Source organism: Rhinoraja longicauda, chromosome 1 (assembly GCF_053455715.1).
Source record: "Rhinoraja longicauda isolate Sanriku21f chromosome 1, sRhiLon1.1, whole genome shotgun sequence".
In the NCBI taxonomy this organism is placed as follows: Eukaryota; Metazoa; Chordata; class Chondrichthyes; order Rajiformes; family Arhynchobatidae; genus Rhinoraja; species Rhinoraja longicauda.
This window is the reverse complement of record NC_135953.1, coordinates 47,682,431-47,699,974: the sequence shown is the minus strand read 5'-3', so window position 1 is coordinate 47,699,974 and position 17,544 is coordinate 47,682,431. Positions and strand designations below refer to the sequence as shown.

The 17,544-nt window shown below is 43.4% G+C and overlaps 1 protein-coding gene across 3 annotated transcripts in view; it reads left to right on the top strand.

Moving 5' to 3' along the window:
- The window catches only part of LOC144592241 (ADP-ribosylation factor-like protein 15), a 215,398-nt gene extending 198,599 nt beyond the window's left edge, over window positions 1-16,799 (top strand). For all 3 annotated transcript variants that reach the window (XM_078396781.1, XM_078396788.1, XM_078396775.1), the window contains one exon: window positions 10,216-16,799. In XM_078396781.1, the coding sequence (XP_078252907.1) occupies window positions 10,216-10,374 (159 nt within the window). In that variant the 3' untranslated portion in view covers window positions 10,375-16,799. The remainder of the gene's footprint in view (window positions 1-10,215) is intronic.
- The last annotated feature ends 745 nt before the right edge of the window (window positions 16,800-17,544 follow it).

Below are 17,544 nucleotides of genomic sequence, written 5' to 3'. Positions count from 1 at the left end.
CTGCAAAGTCCGATCAAGGATAGTCCAAGAGTCATCAGAGAGGTAGATAGTAGTTCAGCACTGCTCTCGGGTTGTGGTAGTATGATTCAGTTATCTGTTAACAGCTGGGAAGAAACTGTCCCTGAATCTGTTGGTGTTTGTTTTCTCACTTCTATACGTTTTGCCTAATGGGAGAGGGAAGAAGAGGGAGTGGCCAGGGTGCGACTTGTCCTTGATTATGCTGCTGGCCATGCTGAGGCATGGAATCAGTAAAATAGAAGGTTGGTATGTGTGATGGACTGGGCTACTTCTTCAATTCAATACAATTTCTTGCGGTCCTGGATGGAGCTGTTCCCAAACCAAGCTCTGATGCATCCAGATAAAATGCTTTCTATAGTACATCTGTAGGAGTTTGTAAGAGTCATTGGAGAAATGCCAAATTGCCTCAGTCTCCTCAGAAATTTGAGGCCTTGGTGTGTCTTGTCTTCCTGGTTGTTGCATCAATATGATTGGTCCATTACAGATCATTGGTAAGATTAACGCCAAGGAACTTGAACACTCAACCAATTCCACTTTGGCACCATTACTGTTTGGGACATGTACTCCATCACATTTCCTGAAGTCAATACTGGCTCCTTCGACTTGCTGACATTGAGGGAGGGGTTGTGGTCCTGACATCTCATTACTAAGTTCTGTATCTCCTTCCTGTACTTTGGCTTGTCATGGTTTGTGATTAGGCCCACCACTGTGGTGTCGTCTGCAAGGAATAGAGAGAGTGGTATTGTTGGTCATAGTCAATTCTAAATTTAGAATATTTTGTAATTTCCTTCCATTGCTCTTTAAAGAATTCATAATCTGTAAGAAGGGTACCATCATATTTCATCCTTAGCAAGGGAAGCTGTATAACATTGTTCTCTGGAGTCCTTTGCCTAACATAAAAAAACTATATTTCATGTATGCCAGCAAGCATGAATTTCTAGAGAATTGTCCAGCAACCATTTATTTTTGATGGCTTGGATACTCTTATAAACCTCAGTTTTGAGCTGAGGGAAAAGAAGCTGCTTGTGACTAGATGGTATTTTAGAAACACAGTGCGGAAACAGGACCATTTGCCCACCGAGTCCACGCCAACCAACGATCCCTGCACACTGACACTATCCTACACACACACGAGGAACAATTTACAATTTTTACCAAAGCCAATTAACCTACAATCCTGTACATCTTTGGAGTGTGTGAGGAAACCAGAGTGCGGAGAAAACTCACGCAGGTCATGGGGAGAATGTACAAACTCCGTACAGACAGCGCCAGTAGTCAGGATCAAACCTGGGTCTCTGGCGCTGTAAGGGAGCTACTCTACCACTGCTGCACCGTACTGCCCCAATATTGTTCTGCTGGTCACAGAAAGCTTTCACTTCGTCTGTCCCTATTATTGAAGGTTGTAATGGGCAAGTGTGGAGAGGGGATTTCCTCTGATCTAATGTGGGGGTGTAGCGACCATAGAGAATGGTCCAGGTCGTCGAACCCTCGGATTGGCCAGCGAGGTCACGTGGGAGCGCGACCGTGGGGATTGGTCCAGGGAACGACATCGCTGATTGGCCAGCGATGTCAGGTGCGCGTTTGGCGCCCGATTTAGCCAGTTCGGCGAAGTCTTCAAGGAAGACAGTAAGTTTATATTGGTTGTCCTGTAACTTGTTGTTTTGACTTTGTATTCGTGTATTGCGGCTGCAATAAACTTCGTCTACAACTTACAAGTTTCGGACTCGCCATATTGGTGACCCCGAACGTGATCTGGACGATCACCGACTGAGAGGAACCCGACGCCTCGTTGACGATGACCGAGCAGGGCACACCGGAGTCAAGCGCGGCAGGCGTTCATCTTCCGTTATTTTGGACGTACGCTTGGTTTATCCACGCCGAGGCCCAATTCCATATAAAGAAGGTGTCGGACGATTCCACGAAGTACTTCTACCTCGTCAGCGCTCTATCGCCGGACACAACCAAGCGCGTGATGCGGTTCATCGTAAATTCACCTGCGGAAGACAAGTATGAAACCATGAAGAAGGTATTACTGCGAACCTTCGGGTTAAATAAGCATGGTGGTGCGGCAAAACTTCTGCACCTACCGGAGCTTGGAGACAAACTGCCTTCCGTCCTCATGGCCGAAATGATGGTGCTAGCCGGTGAGCATACGGATTGCCCGATGTTTGAACAGGCATTCCGCGAGAAACTTCCCGAGGATGTCCGACTGCTGCTTACGGATTGTTCTTTTAAGGACCCCGAAGCATATGCAGCGAAAGCGGACGCGCTCATGGCGGCAAAAAACAAGGCAAGTGGTTCGATCAACAAAGTCTCGACATCGGTGACCACGCCACAGCGACAGCAAGATGGCGCCATGTCTCCCGCCAATTCTCCGAAAGCCCGCCAAAAAGATCCGCACAAGCGCGGCTGGTGCTATTATCACCTACGATGGGGTAACGAATCCCGCAACTGTCGTTTGCCTTGTACCTTCGCGGGAAATGCCTCGGCCGATCGTACATAGGGGCAGTTACGATTGGCCAGAACCGGCGCCTCTATGTCCATGATCGATTCACGGACACAGAATTTTTGGTCGACACGGGAGCCATCGTCAGCATAGTGCCGCCGACCGACCTCGAAACCAGATCGGGTAAGACAGGTCCCACCCTCATCGCGGTTAATGGCAGCCCAATTCGCACTTTCGGTACACGGAAGATGTCCCTTGTGTTAGGCCTCCGCACGTACGAATGGCCATTCATCATAGCCGACGTCAAACAAGCGATCCTGGGCGCAGATTTTCTCTGGGCTTTTTCACTGGTTCCTGATGTCCGCGGTAACGACCTCCGACCCTCTGCCGAAGATGAGCACGTCGCTCCGACAATCGCCTCCTCGCCCAGCCCTACTGTCCAGGCCGTCGTCGCGGCCCCCGACTCGTATGCTGCGATTCTGGCAGAGTTCCCAGAGCTGCTCGTCCAACGTTTCGACGCACCTTCGGCTAAGCACGGTGTGGTCCATCACATCCGCACCGAAGGCCCTCCCGTTTTCGCTCGGGCCAGGAGACTACCGCCAGACAAACTGGTGGTGGCAAGGGCGGAGTTCCGGAAGATGGAGGAAATGGGAATTGTCCGTCAGTCTGACAGCCCGTGGGCCTCGCCGTTACACATGGTCTCCAAGGCATCTGGGGGGTGGAGGCCATGTGGCGATTATCGGCGTCTCAATGCTATCACCACGGCTGATCGCTACCCCATACCGCACCTACAGGACTTTCCATCTGGCCTGGAAGGAGCGGTGGTGTTTTCCAAAATCGATTTGGTGCGAGGATACCATCAGATTCCGGTGCGACCGGAGGACATACAAAAAACTGCAACTATTACTCCGTTCGGGTTGTTTGAATGGTTGCGTATGCCTTTCGGTTTAAAGAACGCGGCACAGGCTTTCCAGCGACTGATGGACCGCGTGGGCCGGGGTTTACCCTTTTTGATTATTTATTTGGACGACATCCTGGTAGCCAGCCCCTCAGTGCAGGAACACCAGGCCCATTTGCGGACCGTGTTCCAGCGGCTCCAAGACCACGGGCTCATTATCCAACCCTCCAAATGTCAATTCGGCCTGCCCGCTCTCGATTTTCTAGGGCACAGAATTACTCCTGCCGGCGCCGCCCCTTTACCCGAGAAGGTGGAGGCTATCCGGGCTTTTCCCAGGCCCACCACAGTTAAAGGTCTGCAGGAGTTCGTAGGCATGGTTAATTTCTACCATAGATTCGTTCCGGCAGCGGCGCGAGTTCTGCGCCCGCTTTTCCAATGCCTTGCAGGGAATCCGGTAGAGTTGTTGTGGTCCCCGGCCGCAGAGTCGGCTTTTACGGCAGCTAAGGCAGCCTTGGCAGACGCCACCATGTTGGTCCATCCGAGCCCCTCCGCCCCCACGGCCCTGACAGTTGACGCCTCTGACGTGGCGGTGGGTGGGGTTCTGGAGCAGCAGGTTGGTGGCCGTTGGCAGCCTTTAGCGTTTTTCAGCCGGCAACTAAATTCGGCCGAGCTGAAATATAGCGCATTTGACCGGGAGCTTCTAGCTCTCTATTTAGCTGTCCGTCATTTCAGGTATTTCCTCGAGGGCCGCCCATTTGTGGCCTTTACGGACCACAAGCCATTAACATTTGCTTTTTTGAAATTGTCTGACCCATGGTCGGCCCGCCAGCAGCGGCACCTGACTGCTATCTCCGAATTTACCACAGATGTCCGTCATATCGCAGGTAGGCTTAATGCCGTTGCTGACGCCCTGTCTAGACCTGCTTTTCCCCCTATTTCGGCGGTGGACTGCGAAGTGGATCCCCAGGAGCTCGCGGAGGCACAGCTCCTGGCGGATACCGTTTCGACGTACCAGTCCACCACTTCGGGATTGAAGTTGGCCCAGGTAGCTTGTGGGTCGGAGGGCACGAAAGTCTGGTGCGATGTTTCTCTTCCTCGTCCCAGGCCGGTAGTACCGCCCTCCCTTCAGCGCCGGGTTTTCGATGCCATTCATGGGCTGGCGCACCCGTCCATCCGCTCCACCTCTGCCTTGGTGGCAGCGAGGTTTGTCTGGCATGGCCTGCGGAAACAGGTAGCGGGGTGGGCACGTTCCTGCGTGCCCTGTCAGACCGCTAAAGTCCAGCGCCACGTCCAGCCCCCCGTACAGGATTTCGAAGTCCCGGCTTTTCGTTTTTTCCACATCCACGTGGATTTGGTCGGGCCTTTGCCTTCCTCCCGGGGCTACACCCACCTCCTCACGGTGGTGGATCGGTTCACCCGGTGGCCAGAGGCTTTCCCATTGTTTGATATTTCGTCTGCGTCTTGTGCTAGGGCTTTGGCCCTTCATTGGGTAGCTCGTTTCGGGGTCCCGGCAGTTATTACAACTGACAGAGGGCCACAGTTCACTTCGTCCCTCTGGGCCGCGCTGGCGGAACTGTACGGGTCCAAATTACAACCCACAACTGCATATCACCCCCAGGCAAATGGACTCGTAGAAAGGTTCCACCGCCAACTTAAGGCGTCCCTCAGTGCAAGGCTTGAAGGCCCGGACTGGGTAGACCAACTCCCTTGGGTTCTTTTGGGCATCCGGACTGCTCCTAAGCCAGATCTCGGTGCGTCGTCCGCAGAGCTGGTATATGGCTCGACCCTTCGAGTACCCGGAGATCTGTTTCCGGACCCTTCAGCCCTGCTCCCTACAGTCCCAGCAGCGTTAGCATCTCTCCGGGAACGGGTGGGCTCCCTGGCTCCAGTACCAACTTCACGTCATGGGTGTCCTATGGTACATGAACCGTCTTCCCTGAAGGACTGTGAGTTTGTTTTTTTGCGTAAAGATGCCCATCGCGCCCCGTTGCAGAGAGTCTATCAAGGGCCGTTCCGGGTTTTACGTAAGGGAACGGCTACTTTCACCTTAGACATGGGCGGCAAGAGTGAACTCGTCTCGGTGTCCCGGCTCAAACCTGCCCATTTGGACCCGGATCAACCAGTCCTGGTCGGTCAAACCCCTAGAAGAGGCCGACCTCCGTTAGTTCCGCCCAGTCCACAAACCCCCGTTCCGACAGTTCCTCCAGGACCCCCCGTTTCGGCAGTTCCCCTAGGACCCCCCGTTTCGGCAGTTCCTCTAGGACCCCCCGTGCCGGTAGTTCCTCCAGAACCTCCCGTGCCGGCTGTTCCACCAAGTCCGGAACCTCCGGCTCCTGTGGTTCAGGCTGTCCCTCTCCGTACTCGTTATGGTCGCGAAATCCGGCTCCCTGCTAGGTTCCGCACCTCGGGTTGTGGGGGGGGTCATGTAGCGACCATAGAGAATGGTCCAGGTCGTCGAACCCTCGGATTGGCCAGCGAGGTCACGTGGGAGCGCGACCGTGGGGATTGGTCCAGGGAACGACATCGCTGATTGGCCAGCGATGTCAGGTGCGCGTTTGGCGCCCGATTTAGCCAGTTCGGCGAAGTCTTCAAGGAAGACAGTAAGTTTATATTGGTTGTCCTGTAACTTGTTGTTTTGACTTTGTATTCGTGTATTGCGGCTGCAATAAACTTCGTCTACAACTTACAAGTTTCGGACTCGCCATAGGGGAATTCATTGCACACTTGGCAAAGTATTCGTCTGCACCCAGTGCCAAAGAAATCCAACATGACCGAGAATTCCTCTTCTATTGCAGGCCTTATTTGCCTATGCAACAGTTGATAAGCAACCCTGTAACATCTTTCTACTCTGCCATCAAGGTGGTCATTTTGGGCTGCACCTTGTCTGTCACCTCTTCTGTGACCTTATGATCTTTGGTGCATGCAGGATTATCTGTCAGAAAAAGGTGCCAGCCCAAAAAGGAAATTTGGAGATTTGCACAGGTGATCCCAGACAACTGGTGATCATCAGATCCCAGATGATTAAGATCATCCAATGGTTTGCAGGGTTTTTTTTCTCCACAGTTTTACACTGCACATGCTCCAAATGGAAAAAAAAGAACTTGTCTTCACATTGGAATGTAGCATTTAGTGATGTGATTATTTCTAACCCATTTTATAAATGCATTAATGTATAAAAACCACAAATTAGTTGCCGGGTGATTTTTCTCATGGGAGGTAGTCACCTAAATTTCAATCATCTCAAAATTTCAAGCACTTTTATTAAATTGGACAGCAATGAGTTGATATTTATTTTGGGGGGTACTCTCATAAGGACAATAGACCAACAATTAATTGCAAACTTGCTCTCCAAAATGTGGTCCAACATAAAATGTTTAATTTAGTTTAGTTTATTGTTACATGCACCGAATGTACAGTGAAAAGCTTTTGTTGCGTGCTAACCAGTCAGCAGATACATGTTTACGATACATGATTGCAATCAATCCATTTACAGTGTATAGATACATGATAAAGGAATAACGTTTAGTGCAAGGTGCAAGGTAAAGCCAGCAAAGTCCAATCAAGGATACATGGGTCATCAAAGAGGTAGATGGTAGTTCAGCACTGCTCCCTGGTTGTGGAAAGAAACAGCTGGAAAGAAACTATCCCCGAATCTGGTGGTGTGCCTTTTCACACTTCTATACCTTTTTCCTGATGGGAGAGGGGAGAAGTGGAAGTGGCCAGGGTTCCACTCATCCTTGATTATGCTGCTGGCCTTGCCAAAGTAGCATGAGGTATAAATGAAGTTAATAGAAGGGAGTTTGGTTTGTGTGATGATCAGGGCTGCATCCACAATTTCTTGCAGTCTTGGATGGAGCTGTTCCCAAACCAAGCTGTGATGCATCCTGATAAAATGCTTTCTATTGTGCATCCGTAGAAGTTCATGAAACATGCCAAATTCCTAAGCCTTCTAAGGAAGTAGAAGCATTGGTGTGCTTTCTTAGTCTTTGCTTCAATATGGGTGGTCCAGGAGAAGTTGTTGGTGATATTGACTCCTAGGAATTTGAAGTTTTCAACTATCTCTACTTCAGCACCGTCAATGCAAACTATGCTATGTGCACCACCGCTTCGCTTCCTGAAGTCGATCACTATCTCCTTTGTCTTGCTGACATTGAGAGAAAGGTTGTTGTCTCGATACCAGTTTTCAAATTCCTTCATGTACTCCGTCTCATCATTATTTGATATCCGGCCCACAATGGTGGTGTCGTCTGCGAATTTGAAAGTTAGATTAGATTTGTACATGGCTGCACAGTCGCGGATGTACAAGGAGTAAAGAAGGGGGCTGGGAACGCATTCTTGTGGAGCCCCCGTATTGAGGATTATTGTGGAGGATGATTTGTTCCCTATCTTCACTGATTGGGGTCTGTTGGTCAGGAAGTCGAGGATCCAGTTGCAGAGATGTGCTGACACGAAGTCCCACTAATTTGATGATAAGCTTGGATGGTATAATGGTATTAAAGGCAAAATTGTGGTCTATGAATAGGAGTCTAATATAGGCGTTTCTCTTATCCATGTGTTCTAGGGGTGAGTGCAGGGCTAGAGTGATGGCACAAAGTAATATGGGAAAAATCAATCTCTTCTGCTACATTTGTTAATTCTTTGGTAAAATCCTTTATTCATGTTATCTGCCTAATATAATAGGGTTGTCGGGCTGTAAAATGCTTCCTGTTCTATCACCTGAAAGTTAAGAGAAAATGTTGCAGTTGGCAATGCTAATTAAAAAAAGTCAAATTTCAATGGTAAATCTCCAATGGAAATCGTCTGAACAAATAAAAACTAGGTTGAATATGTTCTAAGTGATGACTGGAAGTATATGTAGGCCGTATTACACTCTTGGGTTCGGATTACAATGTAAACTGTTTGACGTCATCCAAATCCCTCAAGTATGTTACAGATTTGTAACCCACAGCCAGCTGTTTATTTTCCATGTATACTTCCCAGATGGTGAACTGACCTTTCTGATTTTTCAATTAGAAACAAAATATGCAGATAACACAAAACACGTGTTGCACTAGTTTGTTGCCACAATCATAACATTAATTTCTGGTTGTCAGTTGAGATGCTTTGCTGTTTATCAGCTCTAATATATAAATGCCATGTTATTATGGTTGAAGGACACCACTTGCTTAGAACAACTGGATAATATAATTGTGTTATCTTTAGGGCAGGGTAGTATAAAAGGAGATAAGTCTGTTCAAAATTAGGAATGGATTGAATGTAAATAAAGAAAGATTTAACAGCAACAGAAGGGCTTGGAATCGGAAGATACATCTTAGTATGATTGACAAAAGAACTAGAGCCATATGAAGAAACAATTTTACACAGAACGGTCACGATATGAGTGGACTGCAAACAAAGTGTGGACTCTTCTGGTAATAATGTTCAAAGAAAAAATGAAAAGACACTTGAAAGGGAAAATTTTAATAACGCAATGAGGAATATGCAAGGAAACGGGGGACTTGGATGGATGTAAAAATGGTTGGCACAGGTAAAATAAGATGAGAGGCCTCTTCCTGTTCATTCTCTAAGATTAGAATTCAAGTAAAACCTAATTCTTGTGAAACTAGCAGAAAAATACACATTTACAAGCCAATATTTCAAAATGAGCAATATTTCTACTAAGAAAGGAAATATAGGCACTTTATATGTGTTGGGTTTCTTTCAGACTATTAGCTTTAAACAAATATTCTTTAAAATTAATGCTATGTATCAATTGGAGAATGATTAATGTGGCTCTCCAGTAACAACCAGGAGTTATCTGGGAAAAGGCATCATGCCCACCATGTCCAGATTGTAAAAAAAAATCAGATTTTGTTGCTCCATTCTCAAGAATATTATTAAAATTAGAAACTTGAGAGGTCTTATTTTATATTTATTTTATATTTATTGTGTGCAACTACCTTCCTCATTTAACATATGTGATGCCTTAACTGGACCCATCCAATGTTAACTGGACCCTTTCCCATGGGAAAGGGAAACTATCTATTCCAGAGATGGTTGATGGAAGGTATTCTTAGAATATGGGAAGAAGTCAAATTACCTTCAAGGCCTGGTGAAATATGTTTGTGATAAATTATGAAAATATTTTTGTTTTATTACTGGAACAAGTTGAAACAAAGACAAATGTATATGAAAAAGTGCAATAAATTTAAACCAGCCAAATTAGCATAGTATTCCCAAAAAAACAATAATCCATGTTATTTGCTTTACCATTCTATAATGTTCATCAAATACCTTTCTTAATTAGATGTGTGCCCCCATTAATGAGCACATATGGATGCTTTAATCTGAACTAAAATCTAGTGGACTTTACAAATCAGTTGCAAATGAGTTTTGCCTATTAATCAACAAGGATCCCAAAGTTGTGCTCTGTTCTGAAGACTGACTTTGCAAAGTGTTTAGAACACAGAAATCACAACTATATACTATGGACCTTGATGTTTCTAGTTTTATCACATAAATGAGAAGGATATGAGAAAAATAACAATAGTTTGTCTTGGAGTTAGATGGCCAGTTGTAATATTTAATATTTTAAATTAGTTGTGTACTGAATATTTCTCTTGTATAGCACTTTGTACATTAAATAATAACAAATGCAGAACAGTGAATGAATCGACCAAGATTTACCCTGGAGTCTGCAGTGAAATCCAAATCTGTGCATACTTATCATTTTTACCCTCTTCCGCCATCCCAAGAGACTGGCTAAGAAGAGAAGTTTAATCTCATCTATCATTCGGTGTCATTGTAAAATTTCAAATTTCAGCAACTTCTAGATTGTTATCTGAATTTCTTAAAATGCATTGTTTTTTTTCAGATTAAGAAATACTTTGAACTAGAACCACTTGCGAGAGGTCATCGATGGATCCTACAGCCTTGCTCTGTAGAAAACATGGATGCTGTGAAAGAAGGTTTCAATCAGTTTATTAACTTGCTTGAAGAGATTGATCATGAGAACACTCCAGGAAGATTATGAAATAGGCAACCATTTGAAAAATTGGAATGAAACCCTTCTTACACTACTGTAAACTTTGTAATAGAATAACTTTATTGTATGTTCATTTTCAATGTTTTATATGATCCACTTCCTGCATATCATATTATGAAATCAATTTTTAAACAAAACTAAAATATCCTGAATCACTGAAATATGAATCTCCAAAAGTACTGGAGATTTTACTTTATCCTACAGTATTTTCTACAACTTCAATTTTAATGTAATTGCATGATCTTTTGATATGTGATCATTTGTAATAAAGTAGTGATTGGAATTTCGAAAATGGGCAGTGATGACAGTTCTGAAGAACTAAATACTTTTAGGATTGATCTTCATTGTTGGGTGAAGATCATACCTTGCTTCTAATTATTTCTGTATATTGTAAGCATACACACAAGATGAAGTGGCTAAACTGTAAGAATTGTGAATGTGCATTTGTAATTCTTTTGGAAAGAATGGAATGTCTTGGTGTTTTAGAATACAAGTCGTCTTTGTTGATTAGTACTTTATTGATTAACTACTATCAGGTTTTTGAAATGGTGTCAGACAGGTTCAGAATATCTGTGTAAAAGGGGGAAACAAATGTGATTTGTAGAAACATTTTTTTTTTTTTTACATTGCTGTGTACATTCTGCACTGCTCTTTAAAAAACGGATTTGATAACAGCACTGTTTGACAAATCCATTGGCAGATTACCATGCAATTGTTTCAATTAAATTAAGAATATTTTTAACAAATTTGGTCTTGCATCTTTTGTCTTTGTTTACTCAGGATCAAAACTATTTGTTCTGTGACATGAGTAATATAAAATTCAATATGTTAGGTAAAAAAATAAATTTTATGTCTTAATTTCAAAATTACTTAATGTATTATAATATTCCTAGAATTTGTTTTAAAAGATTTAAGTATATTGAAGAAACTGTGGTAGATGTTGCTTGAGCCATCTGTCAGATGACCCTTTTTGTGTGTGTGTGTGTTTAATGTATGTGTGCACCAGCCTTGCACTTCTTCTCAAACCTGAGACTGTCTGCAACTCATCAGTAAGCTGAATGAAAACACAATCAATCAATACTCACCAGCAGCTGTTCCTGACAAGCCTCTGTCTGACGCCTAATGCCTTCCAACTGTCGGCATCATTCCCTCCCTGTCTACTACCTCCATCCTCTGTCCAACCATTCCCATTCACATTCTCTCTTTGCTTGCAGTTTAAGAATTTCAGATGGTGTTCTTAGATTTTCTGCTGGAATTTGTATTTTCATATTTCTTATCCAGTGTTTATTTGTCACGTGTACCATGCTGAGCATATTGTAAAGCTGGTCATTTATCTGTGGTATGCATGTTCCTATTTTGTCATAGGCTTTCTGTAATTCAGTGTATTTATAGAAACATTGGTGTGGTTTTTTTAATACACCAGTATACACTACAGCTGTTTTTATAATGTGAAATCATACATATTAGGTAAAACTTTTTACCTTTATTATTGATAATATGTATTGCTAGTTCAACTAGCACATAATGCATCTTTGTACCAAAAATACAGCTACTGTATTTAGCCAGTAACTAAACAGAATGGCCAAACAAATGGGAGGTTATTCTCTTAATATCCGCTGTTCATCAATAACAATAAAGGTTACTGCTGAATGGAATTGGCTGGTTTCAATTAATCTCCAAGAAATGGAATCTGTGTTTAACTGGCCAAATCGGTGGTAAATGTGCGAGGTGAATCATTAGTACTTTCATTGCAATTTTGCTTTTTACGTGAAATGACAGTATATGTTGGTGGGAAAAGAGCTGCTTGATATTGAAATAATGTTATTCTTTATTGTCCATTGTTTATAGATTTTTTATTTAACCAATAACTGTTGGAGTCCCGAGAATTGTCAACATTGATTATTTGTAGTGTGCAAAATATATAATGGACAAAACACATCATAAACAGAGACCAGCTTGCTGCTTGTTTCAATGTGCTATTTACGGCATTGCTTACATCCTTGCCCTGAATTTTGTCACACTGATTTCCCAGGTTGTGGTTAAAGAACCATATGTTGAAAACAAAACATTCAAAATTTATCCAATCTTGCATTCGTTCACATCAGACCAGCCACAGTGCAAATTGACAATGGCATGTAAACAACTAGACTGGCTCCCATCTTGGTTATTCAGATATCCAAGAGGTCTGAGGCAGTTGCATACAGCACAATCTCAGTGTTTGTGATTTCAATTGTATCAGTTTTAAAGGGAATGAGGCAGAGGGAGCAAGGAAAATAAGGAAATCGCCAAATACATAAACATCATGATCACTGGCTTAAGACCACTCGATGGGCTGGGCATGGAAACTATCCTAAAAGGACACAATGTGCTGAAATAACTCAGCAGGTCAGGCAGCAACTCTGGTTGGATAGGTGACGTTTTGGGTTGGGGCCCTTCTTCAGACTTTGTTTCCTTTTGTGTATTAACTGGCAGTTCTTTGTTTCTCCATGGTAACTATCCTATCTGTTAGAATGTAACTTCTGTGTAGGAAGGAACTGCAGATGCTGGCTTAAATCGAAGATAGACGCAAAATGCTGGAGCATCTCTGGAGAGAAGGATCGGGTGATGTTTCAGGTTGAGATCCTTCTTTAGACTGAGGATCAATCTGAAGAAGGGTCTCGACCCGAAACTTCACCCATTCCTTCTCTCCAAAGATGCTGCCTGTCCTGCTGAGTTACTCCAACATTTTGTGTCCATTTTAGAATGTAACTTCTGTTTGTTTTTGCCAAATGAAATTTGGGGTAATACATTACTGAAGGAAACATAGAAAAATAGGTGCAGGAGTAGGTCATTCAGCCCTTCGAGCCAGCACCGCCATTCAATATGATCATGGCGGATCATCTAAAATCAGTACCCCATTCCTGCTTTTTCCCCATAATCCTTTGATTGCTTTAGCCCTAAGAGCTATATCTAACTCTCTGAAAACATCCAGTGAATTGGCCTGCACTGCCTTCTGTGGCAGAGGATTCTCTCTGGGTGAAAAAATGTTTCCTCATCTCAGTCCTAAATAGCCTACCCCTTATTCTTAAACTGTGACCCCTAGTTTTGGACTGCCCCAACATTGGGAACATTTTTCCTGCATCTAGCCTGTCCAATCCTTTAAGAATTTCCTATGTTCCTATAAGATCCCCTCTCATCCTTCTAAATTCCAGTAAATACAAGGCCAGTCGACCCATCCTATCGTCATATGTCAGTCCCGCCATCCCGGGAATTAACCTGGTGAACCTACGCTGTACTTCCTCAATAGCAATAATGTCCTTCCTCAAATTAGGAGACCAAAATTGCACACAATACTCCAGGTGCGGTCTCACCAGGGCTCTGTACAACTGCAGTAGGACCTGCTTGCTCCTAAACTCAAATTCTCTCGTAATGAAGCCCAACATGCCATTCACTTTCTTCACTGCATGCTTACTTTCAATGACTGATGTACAAGGACACCCAGGTCTCATTGCACCTCCCCTTTTCCTAATCTGACACCATTCAGATAATAATTTGCCTTCCTGTTCTTGCCACCAATGTGGATAACCTCACAGTTACCCAGCTTTGTATCATCCGCAAACTTGGAGATGTCACATTTAATTCCCTCCTGTAAATCGTTAATATATATTGTAAATAACTAGGCTCCTTGCACTGAGCCTTGCGGCACCCCACTAGTCACTGTCTGCCATTCTGAAAAGGACCCGTTAATTCCTACTCTTTGCTTCCTGTCTGCCAACCAGTTCTCTATCTATGTCAATACCCTATCCCCCAATACCATGTGCTCTAATTTTGCACACTAATCTCTTGCGTGGGACCTTGTCAAAGGCTTTTTGGAAGTCCAGATACACCACATCCACTGGCTCTCCCTTATCCATTCTACTTGTTACATCCTCAAAAAATTTCCAGAAAATTAATCAAGCATGATTTCCCCTTCATAATTCTATGCTGACTTTGACCGATCCTGTCACTGCATTCCAAATGTGCTGCTAGAATTAGTTTTCTTTACTCCTGAACATAATGTAAATGTCATATTATTTTCATAGATTTGGTGAAATAACTATATATTGTAAGACATTTGTAGACATAAATACAGCCACTAAAGGCTGTAAATTCAAATGAAAACAGGAAAGGTGCAAATCATCAATCAGCCCATGAAAGGAAAGAATTGTTGTCGGTTTCTGGACTAACCCTATTTTTGAAATAAACTGCAATAACAAAATATGAACCATTCTATAGGTGTTAATTGTAATTACATTTTTGACATTTTGTGTTTCATCAGAGAGCATATAATTTAAGAACAATGGTGAAATGTAATTAAAAGTAATGAAAATTTTAGATGATCTGACCAATTGGTTTCTTGTGGTTAAAGTATGTCATTTCAAAATTAAAGCTGTTCTGTTGTGCTTATTGTTAGCAACTGACCAGATGTTTGAAGATCAAAAAATTGCAGATGCTGAAATTCAGATAAAACATTGGAAAATGTTCAAAAACTATCAGTGGGTCGGCTACAGATGTAGAGAGCAAAACAGTGAGCATTTCAATCTTGGACCATCTGCAGTGCTGGTAAAGAGATAAACAAGTGTGTTCAAGTAGCAGAGAAAGTGGAGGAGGAAATGGTGGAGGAAGGCAATTTCTCTGTTAGGGTGAGTGAGACCAGTAACCTGATGTAGCAGTTGCAATTGTATTCACTGGAACATCTGAGCTTGAGGAGATAGTGATAGAAATGTATATAAAATCATAAGAGTCATGGATAGAGTAGACAGAACTTTTTAAAATATGAAAGAGCATAATTTAGATGTCAGTGGGGAAAAGCTTAAAGAAGATGCACAGAGCGTGTTTTTTTATAGAGTAGGTGGTGGGTGCCTGGAATGTGCAAGGAATGAAGAGATTTGGATCATGTGCAGTTTGAAGAGATTAATTTAACTTGGCATCATATTTGGCACGAACATTGTGGCTGAAGCTCCTGTTCTGTTCTGTGTTATGAACAGATTAAACTATTCTGTATATTCTGTGTCATTTTGTATTGTCTGGTACCCTTCAACATATTCAGCAGGCCAGACTAATAGAAAGACAATAGACAATAGGTGCAGGAGTAGGCCATTCAGCCCTTCGAGCCAGCACCGCCTTTCAATGCGATCATGGCTGTTCACTCTCAATCAGTACCCTGTTCCTGCCTTCTCCCCATACCCCCTCACTCCGCTATCCTTAAGAGCTCTATCCAGCTCTCTCTTGAAAGCATCCAATGAACTGGCCTCCACTGCCTTCTGAGGCAGAGAATTCCACACCTTCACCACTCTCTGACTGAAAATAGACCCCAAAAGAAAATAGCCATCAAAAGTGCAAGGTTCTCATCTGAATTAGTTATCCAAAGTTGGAGAGCTCGACATTGAGTCTTGCAGGAAGCAATGTGCTCAGGTACAAGATGAAGCCTTGCTCCTCAGGCTTGCGTTGTCTTGTCTTGTAGTGTAGAAGGCCACAGGCACAGGTCAGGGTGGGAGTGAGGTGGTGAATTGCAGATGCGGTCCTCAGTGCGGATATTCAACAAAGCAAACAGGCAATCGCCCGTTTGATTTGTACTTCTTCCAATCAAGTTTAGCAGATTGGAAAAAGTGCAAGTGAATCATTGTTTTATCTGGTACTTTTTTTTAACCGTGAACCTCTGGCTGCCTACCACTTTAACTGCTGCATTAGGTCATCCTCTCACTGAGCTACATTCCCTTGTTTGCACCATCTCCCATCCACATCTTCTCCATCACCACACTTAGAGTACTCGGTGTGGTTCTGGGTTGCTCTTTGCTTCTCTCTTTCTTTTTCGATGAAAGGTCCTGGACCTGAAACAGAAACTGTTTCTCGTTCATTGATACGGCTAACCTGCTAAGTTTTTCAAGTATTTACTGTTTTTATTTCAGTATTTTTTTCAGCTTTCATGAATGTTTTAAGTCAAGTACTTGCTGCCAGAACTAGGAAATTAAAAAAATGTACTAGTTTTAAGTTGCAGGAAGGGTGGGTGAGTGATTTCTCCATTGTGTTTGACAAATTATGCCTTTGCTGCTGAACAGCTTGCTTTGCCCAGATGCTGCTTTTTCCCTTTCAGGAGTGAATGAAAGAGGTAATATCTGTATACTAAAATAGTATTGAATCAGAGTATTGGCTTGATTGTATTAGAAATGTGATGGAGTATTAATGCTCTTCAAAGTGACATTGTTGATAATTAATGATGTACCTTTTTTTAATATCTCATATTGGACTCTTATTTGGATCTTCATTAATGAAATATCCAACTCCCAAATCCAATGTAGAAATATTGTATCAAGGGTCTGTTTGACAATCGTGTGGTATACTGTTACAATGTGCCTGTTACTTCTGTCTTCACTGGTTAAAACTTTTTATTAAAACTTATTTTTACCAAAGTTTGCTGTATATCTTATTTTTTTAAATACTTTGAATGTGGTGACCAGTTGAAGGAAAACCTCCTGAATTTCTCCATTTCAATCATTTAATTCAGTGTAGGATGGGAACGAAATGATGGTCCCTTTAAATGAAATACAGTAATAGAGATGTACAGTACTGAAATAAGCCGCACCACATTTTTGTCAACCTCTTTGCCCATCTGCATTGATCCAGTTGTTTGTTAGGGTCTGTGTCCTTTTAAGCCATACTCTTTCCAGTGCTTTTTAGTTTATTTAGAAATATAGCGCGGAAACAGGCCCCTCGGTCCACCGGGTCCGCGCCGATCAGCGATTCCCGCACGTTAACACTACCCTACACCCACGAGGGACAATTTTTACATTTACCAAGCCAATTAACCTACAAACCTGTACGTCTTTGGAGTGTGGGAGGAAACCGAAGATCTCGGAGAAAATCCATGCAGGTCACGGGGAGAACGTACAAACTCCGTACAGACCACCCGTAGTCGGGATTGAACCCGGGTCTCTGGCGCTGCATTCGCTGTAAGGCAGCAACTCCACCGCTGCGCTACCATGACCGTATTCTTGAATGCCTCTTAGTTGTTGGGTTTGTATCTCATTGCACCACCTCCTCTAGCAGCAAGTTGCAGATATCAGCCATTCCATAAACATTCTTTTTTCCTCAAAACATCTGAAATTCCTTCCTCTCACCTTAACCCATGCATTCTTTTTG